This window comes from Myxine glutinosa, chromosome 7 (assembly GCF_964187855.1).
Source record: "Myxine glutinosa chromosome 7, kmMyxGlut1.1, whole genome shotgun sequence".
Lineage (NCBI taxonomy): Eukaryota > Metazoa > Chordata > Myxini > Myxiniformes > Myxinidae > Myxine > Myxine glutinosa.
Window position 1 is genome coordinate 84,776,312 of NC_136267.1, and position 10,339 is coordinate 84,786,650.

Consider the following 10,339-nt stretch of genomic DNA (forward strand, 5'->3'; position numbering starts at 1 on the left):
ACATTGCCTCAAAAAAGGGGACCATGGTGCCCGAAAAAGGCCAACCCCTGCTCTGCTGGGAAAAATGGCCTCTAAAGGTGGTTCCAGTATTTCACTTTCCTTATTGAAAGCAGTAGATCCTACTGGTCCAATTCCCTCTCAGATTTTTATGGGATTTGTCCTCTTGGTTTTCTATGGGATTTTTGACCAGAGCTCTTTCACATTCTCAGCATCTCAACAACTGTACCCCTCTAAACCTATACGCCCCTCAAAGCTTCTATGCCCCTCAGTGCCTCTTTTCCTCTATACCTCTCCATTGCTCAACCTTCATGCTTGTATGCCTCGGTGCCCTTACGCCTTGACGCCTCTAAGCCTGTATGCCTCGGTGCCTTTACGCCTTGAAGTCTCTAAGCCTGTATGCCTTGGCGCCTCTATGCCTTGACGCCTCTAAGCTTGCATGCCTCGGTGCCCTTACGCCTTGACGCCTCTAAGCCTGTATGCCTCGGTGCCTTTACGCCTTGAAGTCTCTAAGCCTGTATGCCTCGGCGCCTCAAAGCCTGGATTCCTCGGCGTCTCTACATCTTGACACCTCTAAGCCTGTATGCCTCAGTGCCTCTACACCTTGACCCCTCTAAGCCTGTATGCCTTGGTGCCTTTACGCCTTGAAGTCTCTAAGCCTGTATGCCTCGGCGCCTCAAAGCCTGGATTCCTCGGCGTCTCTACATCTTGACACCTCTAAGCCTGTATGCCTCAGTGCCTCTACACCTTGACCCCTCTAAGCCTGTATGCCTCGGTGCCTTTACGCCTTGAAGTCTCTAAGCCTGTATGCCTCGGCGCCTCAAAGCCTGGATTCCTCGGCGTCTCTACATCTTGACACCTCTAAGCCTGTATGCCTCAGTGCCTCTACACCTTGACCCCTCTAAGCCTGTATGCCTCGGCGCCTCTACGCCTTGACCCCTCTAAGCCTGTATGCCTCAGTGCCTCTACACCTTGACTCCTCTAAGCCTGTATGCCTTGGCGCCTCTATGCCTTGACGCCTCTAAGCTTGCATGCCTCGGCGCCTCTATGCCTTGACGCCTCTAAGCCTGTATGCCTCGGTGCCTTTATGCCTTGACGCCTCTAAGCTTGCATGCCTCGGCGCCTCTATGCCTTGACGCCTCTAAGCTTGTATGCCTCGGCGCCTCTACACCTTGACCCCTCTAAGCCTGTATGCCTCGGTGCCTTTATGCCTTGACGCCTCTAAGCTTGCATGCCTCGGCGCCTCTATGCCTTGACGCCTCTAAACTTGTATGCCTCGGCGCCTCTACACCTTGACGCCTCTAAGCTTGTATGCCTCGGCGCCTCTACATCTTGACACCTCTAAGCCTCTATGCCTCTACACTCTCACCCTCGTGAAATAATTTCAGATTACAAAGCATTAACTTGCTAAAGAGAGTATGATGAAAACGTTGAGGCTGGTGATTTGATTGTGATTTGAAATGCTTTGATTGTGAGGGTTATTGTCCACGATTTTACAAGTGACTGGTGACTGGTCATGTGTTGAGGAAGGATGAAAGTGACTGGTTGAGAAGAGTGATGGAAATGAATGTAGAAGGAAGTAGAGGATGGGGAAGACCGAGAAAGACTTGGCTAAAGATGGTGGAAGAAGAAATGCGGGCAAGGGGGTTAACAAGGAGAGATGCAGAAAATAGGGCAAAATGGAGAAGATTGTCATGGGGACCGCAAGGCTAACCCCCGCTCTAGCAGGGAAAATGGCCTTTAAAATGCATGTTGTTGTTGTTGTATATAACAAGATGACTAACATGTGGTGTGATATGTATGAATGCTGAAGCAGGCCACACAAGCATGCCTCCACACGTTACACATCTCATGTATACTCCTTCATGAGTGAGGCTTTGCAACACATTTGTTGACTGCATTTGATACAAAAGGATTGAAATGATCTTTCTATATATATCTCCACCACCAAAGGTGGATGGAGGTTATGTTTTCACCCCTGTCTGTTTGTCTGTCTGTCTGTCTGTCTGTCTGTCTGTCTGTGAACAAGATATCTCAGAAAGTTGTGGACAGATTCGGACGAAATTTGGCAGAAATGTAGTGTATGTGACAAGGACGAAATTATTAGATTTTGGTGAAGATCCGGATTCAGATCCGGCTAGTCAAATTTTTAAGTGATTCTTCACCATTGGGAGATAGGGCCCAAAACTATACATGGCAGCTAGATATCTCAAAAAGTAATGGACGGATTTGGACGAAACTTGGTGGACCGGTTGGGTGTGTGACCAGGACAAATAGATTAGATTTTGGTGAAGATCTGAATATGGAACAGATGGGGAACACCTCAGCCTACCGCCTGCAGGGCAGCAATATATACATCGGTGGTTACGTTTTTGAATATGGACCTTCCCAACTACAACCAGTTTTTTGTGAATTTCATCTGTCCATGTCCATTTCCTCGTAAAAAATAAATTAAAATAATTTTGCATCGTCCGTTCTAACGATCGATCTGTTCCCACCATCATCTGATTACCTTGTACACCTCATTCTCTCCTTACCATTCCTGAAAACACAACATATCCATGGAGTGCAAAATCAAGGCAAATCGTTGTAAAATAGCTGACCATGGTACACATATAAAATAATAAACTATGGTAAATCGGTGCATTGTATGGGCAGAACAAAAGTGCACTCACCAGGTTTCCCTCCTCACCAGAACCTCCAAGACCACCGTGCTTCCCAGGCTTGCCCTGCATCACAAAGTTTATAGAACATGCCTCGCAATGTTACCTTACAGCAACACATTAAAATAAACATCCACAACCAACACCGCATTACGATAAACATCCACCATCAAAATGTTTAGTCTCTCTTGAACCTTCTTCACATCGCACACATTCCAGGAACCAGCGTTTCTTGATTACTTAAGGACATGAAACACGATCTTCAAAACTCTGGGTAAAACACAATCAGCAGTGCGTTGCAAAGTGTGATAGGATAGGAGATAACATCGGGTGTTGCAATCTGTAATAAGAGGAAGATACATGTACGCTGTGTCCATATATCTCCTGGTATGAGAGAGGAACGGGAGAGAGGAACGGGAGAGAGGAACGGGAGAGAGGAACGGGAGAGGGGAACGGGAGAGGGGAACGGGAGAGGGGAACGGGAGAGGGGAACGGGTGAGGGGAACATGAGAGGGGAACATGAGAGGGGAACATGAGAGGGGAACATGAGAGGGGAACGGGAGAGGGGAACGGGAGAGGGGAACGGGAGAGGGGAACGGGAGAGGGGAACGGGTGAGGGGAACATGAGAGGGGAACATGAGAGGGGAACATGAGAGGGGAACATGAGAGGTGAACTGGAGAGGGGAACGGGAGAGGGGAACGGGAGAGGGGAACGGGAGAGGGGAACGGGAGAGGGGAACGGGAGAGGGGAACGGGAGAGGGGAACGGGAGAGGGGAACGGGAGAGGGGAACGGGAGAGGGGAACGGGAGAGGGGATCGGGAGAGGGGATCGGGAGAGGGGATCGGGAGAGGGGAACGGGAGAGGGGAACGGGAGAGGGGAACGGGAGAGGGGAACGGGAGAGGGGAACGGGTGAGGGGAACGGGTGAGGGGAACATGAGAGGGGAACGGGAGAGGGGAACGGGAGAGGGGAACGGGAGAGGGGAACGGGAGAGGGGAACGGGAGAGGGGAACATGAGAGGGGAACGGGAGAGGGGAACGGGAGAGGGGGAACATGAGAGGGGAACGGGAGAGGGGAACGGGAGAGGGGAACGGGAGAGGGGAACGGGAGAGGGGAACGGGAGAGGGGATCGGGAGAGGGGATCGGGATAGGGGAACGGGAGAGGGGAACGGGAGAGGGGAACGGGAGAGGGGAACGGGAGAGGGGAACATGAGAGGGGAACGGGAGAGGGGAACGGGAGAGGGGAACATGAGAGGGGAACGGGAGAGGGGAACGGGAGAGGGGAACGGGAGAGGGGAACGGGAGAGGGGATCGGGAGAGGGGATCGGGAGAGGGGAACGGGAGAGGGGAACGGGAGAGGGGAACGGGAGAGGGGAACGGGAGAGGGGAACGGGAGAGATGGGTTCATGAGGAATTCAGAAAGGCCTGTGGAAAGGGAAGAATATCGATTATGGGGGATTTTAATTTGCCATGCATATATTGGGTCCAGGAATGGGGAAAGAGAAAAGCCGAGGATGATTTTCTAGATCGAATCCAAGATTACCTTTTAAACCAGTTTAGAGAAAGGCCCACGTGTATTTGATAGTAGTGCAGTGTTCCATCTTTACCTCCGCCGCCGAATATGGACGGAAGTTATGCTTTTACCCCTGTTTATCCGTCTACCTGTTAGTTTGTCTGTGAGCATGGACCACCAGGTTTTGTCATTACCCATCCATAACATTTTGAAATATCGTGCTTTTTGGTTCTATCTCTCAATGGTGAAAAATCACTTTAAAATTATAGAATGATTGTATCAGGATCTGGATCTTCACCAAAATAGAACAAATTCGTTATTGTCAAACACTCAACCTGCGCACCAGGTTTTGACCAATTCAGTCTATGACTTTTTGAGATATTGTGCTCTATATAGTTTTTGGCCCGACCTCTCAATGGTGCGGAATCACTTATATCTAGTATCCAGCTCTGGATTTGGATCTTCACCAAAATCTCATCCAGATCTTTGTTCTTCACCAAAATCTTTGTTCTTGTCACACACCCAAACTGTCCACGAAATTTAATCCGAATCCATCCATAACTTTTTGAAATTTCTTGCTCACAGCAAACAGACAGACAAATAGACGTGAAAAGATAACCTCTATCCACCTTAAGTTGTGGAGGTAAAATTAAACTTCTTTAAGTATGCAAGAGAAAATGTGATTGTACATTGACAAAAGTAAGACAGAAGTGGGGGCCCTTGAGGAATAACACCGAGCATTTGGAGGATGATGAGGGTGAGAGGGCAGGTTTTTTTAAATGCTTCTACATTTACACAAGAACAGTCAGGGGAACTTCCAATAGCTTAGAGTATCTATCTCGAGGTGAGCAAGAGCTTTTAGAGGAGATCCAAGTAGGAAGTAAAGAAACAGCTCGGAAGAATGAATGATGAAGCTCCGGGGCCAGGTAACATGTGCATCTAAGCATATTGAGGGAAATGACAGAGCAGTGAAGCATTATGCAACAAACAACAACATGCATTTTAAGGCCATTTTCCCTGCTAGAGCGGGGGTTAGCCTTGCGGTCCCCATGACAATCTTCTCCATTTTGCCCTATTTTCTGCATCTCCCCTTGTTAACCCCCTTGCCCGCATTTCTTCTTCCACCATCTTTAGCCAAGTCTTTCTCGGTCTTCCCCATCCTCTACTTCCTTCTACATTCATTTCCATCACTCTTCTCAACCAGTCACTTTCATCCTTCCTCAACACATGACCAAACCATCTCAACCTGTTCCTCTTAACAGCATCCATCACAGGCTCTATTCCCATAATCTTTCGCAATTCATCATTTGTCTTCCTCTCTCTCAACGACACTCCACACATCCACCGAACCATTCGCATTTCCACCCTTTCCAGCCTTCGTTGCTGCTCTACGTTCATTACCCATGTCTCGCTCCCATAAATCATAACACTTCTCACACATGCAGCATACACCTTTCCCTTCAGCTTCAACGACACTCCCCTCCTCATCAGCACGCCACTCAGTTCCAGAAACTTCTTCCATGCACATCTCACTCTAGCAACCGTTGCCGAGTCTGATCCACCTTAGAAGCATTATGTTAACCAATATCTTAAACAACTACGTTAGATTCGTGACATCTCCAGAATATTGAAGAGTAGCAAATGTGACACTTATGTAAGAAAGGATCCAGAAAATAATTGAGGAAACTAGACCTGCTAGTTTGACTTCATTTGTATGGAACATGTTGTAGACGTTAATTAAGGAACAGATAGGGAACTATTTGAATAACTTCAAACTAATTAAAGGTAGTCAGAACGGATTCATTAAACGGAGTTCATGTTTAACAAGTACATTGGAGTTCAATGAGGCAGTTTCTGACTGGGTGGACACTGGACAAGGAGAATGCTGTGGATGTAATTTATCTTGACTTTCATTCTCAGACTTTCAAAAAGCATTTGATAAGGTACCACATTGAAGGTTGTTGGCTAAGATGAGGGCATGTGGATTGGCTGGTAGAGTGGAAAACTGGATTGGAAACTGGCTTAGGGATAGGAAGTAAAGAGTGACTATGAACGGGAGTATATCTGGCTGGAAGGATGGAAGTTGTGGGATACCTGAGGGATCAGTTCCAGGACCGTTAATCTATCTATAATTCCAGTAATCTCTGTCTGTACGTTTGTACGTCTGTTTGTCTGTGACCGCTGTTTCTCGACAACCACGGGTCCGATATACTTTTAACTTGCCAGGTATATTGCTGGGGACCCGAGGATGTGCCTTTTCAAGGTTTCATATTAATCGGACAATTACTTACCGAGCTATGTCCAAAAAACGATTCAACCAATCAGAGAGCAGCGAACGATCGCGTGTGCCGGCGTTGCGAATGGACCAAACCATTCCATGTAAATAGAGGGGGGGGTTCTGTGGTCGTTGCGAATGGACGAAACCATTTCATGTAAATAGAGGGGGGGGATTGTCACTGTACTCGCAAGCCGTTCGCCGTTCGCTTTGGCGTTGCGAATGGACCAAACCATTTCATGTAAATAGAGGGGGGGGGGATATAATTTTAGATAGATATATAGTACGGGCATATATATAGTACGGGCATGCCCTAGTATTCTTAATTTACATCAATGATTTGGACAGTGGAGTCAAGAGTAGGCTTTCAAAAATTGAGGATGACATTAATCCTGGAAGTAAGGCAGACATCTGGGTAGGGGAATCAGAGGGGTGTGGGGGGAGGGAGGGAAGTGTGACCATCTATCTATAATTCCAGTAATCTCTGTGTGTGTGTATGTGTGTATGTCTGTGTGTTTGTCTGTGACCGCTGTTTCTCGACAACCACGGGTCCGATATACTTGAAACTTGCCAGGTATATTGCTGGGGACCCGAGGATGTGCCTTTTCAAGGTTTCATATTAATCGGACAAGTAGTTACCGAGCTATGTCCAAAAAACGATTCAACCAATCAGAGAGCAGCGAGTTATCACGTGTGCCGAACGTGGCGAACAGACTCTGCCTCGGACGGCACATTTGAGAGCGTATTCATTTATTTCACGTTGGCAAACTATGTTGGCGTTAAACTATGTTTTAAAACTAATTAAAACTAATTTGCGATTCTTTCGCTTTCCTGCGCGTTTGTGCACGCTATGGCGATTTCTTTACCAAACTCCGCAAGCCGTTCGCTTTGGACCAAACCATTTCATGTACATAGAGGGGGGGGATTGTCACCGTACTCGCAAGCCGTTCGCTTTGGACCAAACCATTCCATGTAAATAGAGGGGGGGGATTGTCACCGTACTCGCAAGCCGTTCGCTTTGGACCAAACCATTTCATGTAAATAGAGGGGGGGGATATAATTTTAGATATATATATAGTACGGGCATGCCCTAGTTCAGTAAAATCTGGATACTTTAATGGATTGAAGAAAGGATTGGCAGATGCAGTTCAAGATATGGAAATGTAAGGGGCTGGGGATAGGTAAGAATAATGGAAATAGGGACTACATGATGCAAACTTGGAGCATGTGACACAGGAGAAGGATCTGGGGTGGTCATAGATATGGGGGGGGGGGAGGGGGGGGGTAAGCAGACAGCACAGTACTTTCGGCAGCCATAGGTAAAGCTAATGGGGTTTTATGTTGTTGGTGGTGTTCTCTCGAATAGGCCCGCAGCATGGAGACAGCTGATTGATCTCCCAAGGGCGACCCAGAGATCCCTCACATCCAAAGATAGTGTGCCCCCACCTTCGTGAAGCCAGGGCCACGACAGATTTAGAGGGAGAGAGAGAGAGAGAGAGAGAGAGAGAGAGGGAGAGAGAGAGAGAGAGAGAGGAGATAGACAAGAGAGAGTAGGCCGGTCCATGGAGACTGATTGGCACTCGCCATGGCCACGCTGTCCTGGAAAATCCAGGCAGCAGGGAAATGTGGGGAGGATTTGTTGCCTTACTTTCTTTAGGGGGGGGGGGGGGAGGGGAAGGGGAAGGTTTTTAGGTTTTTTTTTACAGGTGGATTAATTATAAATCAAAAGAGGTAGTGGTAATTCTGTACAGGAATTTAATGAGGCCTCACCTGGAATACCAATTTCTCAGTTTTGATTGCTACATCTGAGGAAATATATACCGTAAAAATGGGGGGAATAGGGACAGCAAGATGAATAGGGACACAAACTGAAAAAAAGTTTGAAACATTTTTCGCTGAAAATTGATAACCATATTGATTTGTTGATATTTGGGTTGAAAGTGTTCTCTTGTTTTTTTAAAAAGCAACTTATAGTCCCTATTAACCCCCATATATGGGTTAAATAGGAATAAATAGGATTTTTATGGCTGTCCCTATTCACCCCGTTTTACGGGTGAATAGGGACAGTCACTAATACAAAAAAAATAATAATCAAGAAACAATCCTGAGTTTCCAACTTATTGCTAAATTGATAGCTCAGATGGATGCACATAATATGCACCCATAATATAAACCACGGGGCCAATGAAAAAAAATATGGGATAAAAAGTTTCTCCAAACTGTCCCTATTTCTTGATTATTTCTTTTTGTATTAGTGACTGTCCCTATTCACCCGTAAAACGGGGTGAATAGGGACAGCCATAAAAATCCTATTTATTCCTATTTAACCCATATATGGGTTAATAGGGACTATAAGTTGCTTTTTTTTAAAACAAGAGAACACTTTCAACCAAAAATATCAACAAATCAGTATGGTTATCAATTTTCAGCGAAAAATGTTTCCGAACTTTTTTTCAGTTTGTGTCCCTATTCACCTTGCTGTCCCTATTTACCCCCATTTTACAGTACGACTGCCATAGAACTAAGAATGGGTACAATGTTGAGCAAGTAGGATTGAATCTGGGCCTAGGTAGACTAATCTACAAGGAATGGTTGAAGGACATAGGCCTATTTACATTATAAAAGAGGCGAGTGCGAGTTGATGGAGATGTTTAACACGATGTGTGATACGGTAAGCTCGCGTTTTACACGTCTTCTATTGGCGTGTTTTTGGAATAGTGCGGCACCTGTCATTTATACCATTTTTAAATTTACATTCGTGAGCGATTGGAATTACGCAACTCGAGCGCATGAGTAACGCTGCAATTACATTTTTACACTGAACAACATGAAAACGTGTTCACAATAACAGCAGGATGCAGGCAGGATTGCCTTCCCCCTCCCCCGGTTTCCAGAAACCCTCCATCTTAGCGTTGTAGTGTAGTGATGTGTTTCTCATTTTGCGCATGAATTGTGCCGCTGTAATAAACGTATCACTTGGATTCTCATGACTGGAAAGCGTCTGTGAAGTAGCAAGGTTAGTAGTGCGAGCAAAGACAGAGGAGGGCCATCACTGTTGAAGTAAAGATGGATGTTTTAGAACGGTATGAAAGAGGTGATTGTACAGCTGATTATGAGACATGTGCTTGGCCTTAATGAGTCTATGTTGTGAACAATAAGAAATAGTGCTGAGAATGACATCAAAAAGGAAGGGAAAGAACAGCCAAAGGACGATGCCAGTAGGTTCTCAACACCCCTAGAACTCCTCCACTCCTCCACTCCTTTCCCCTCCACCACTTCCAGAAACAACAACACATCATCAGCAGCAGCCAACATAGTGAGTGTTAACATCCCCTTTCTTTCATTGTCTATTTTTAGTTGTTAGAATTTATTAAAAGCAACAGTAGGCTGTATTTTTCCCCAATTTTTCATTGTTTATATCTTAAACATAAACATTAAAATTAAAAAAAACCACTGTGACGTTAAAAATAGGACAATAAAAATGAGGATTGAGGCAGCACTCCCCCTATCCTCTGCCTATTGCATTATTTCTTATGGAGAAATTAGTTTTAATTTACACGTTGTTCATTTACATGACTATCTTCATGAACGCAACTCTGGTGTAAATCAAGAAGTTGCTGAATAGATAAAATAAGTGCAGATGGCTTTATCAGCAGAATGGACACTTGCAGGACCAGGGGCCACAGTTTCAGAGTAAAGAAGAGGAGAGTTAATACGGTAATAAGGCAAGGGTCTTTCACTCGGAGAGTAATAAAAGCATGGAAAATTCTTCCTGCAAATGTAGTGACAGCAAAAACAGTAGATAGTTTTAAAATTGAGTTAGATAGGTATCTCCAAGTAGTGGGGATAAGGGCGTACTTAGATGTTGGCACGACTGCACAGGCTTGACAG

The 10,339-nt window shown here is 45.8% G+C and overlaps 1 protein-coding gene across 3 annotated transcripts in view; it reads right to left on the minus strand.

The window, feature by feature from the left end:
* Positions 1-10,339, minus strand: part of LOC137430769 (collagen alpha-3(VI) chain) — a 205,190-nt gene that overhangs the window by 80,308 nt on the left and 114,543 nt on the right. For all 3 annotated transcript variants that reach the window (XM_078781945.1, XM_078781946.1, XM_078781947.1), the window contains one exon: positions 2,673-2,726. In XM_078781945.1, coding sequence (XP_078638071.1) covers positions 2,673-2,726 — 54 coding nt within the window. The remainder of the gene's footprint in view (positions 1-2,672; positions 2,727-10,339) is intronic.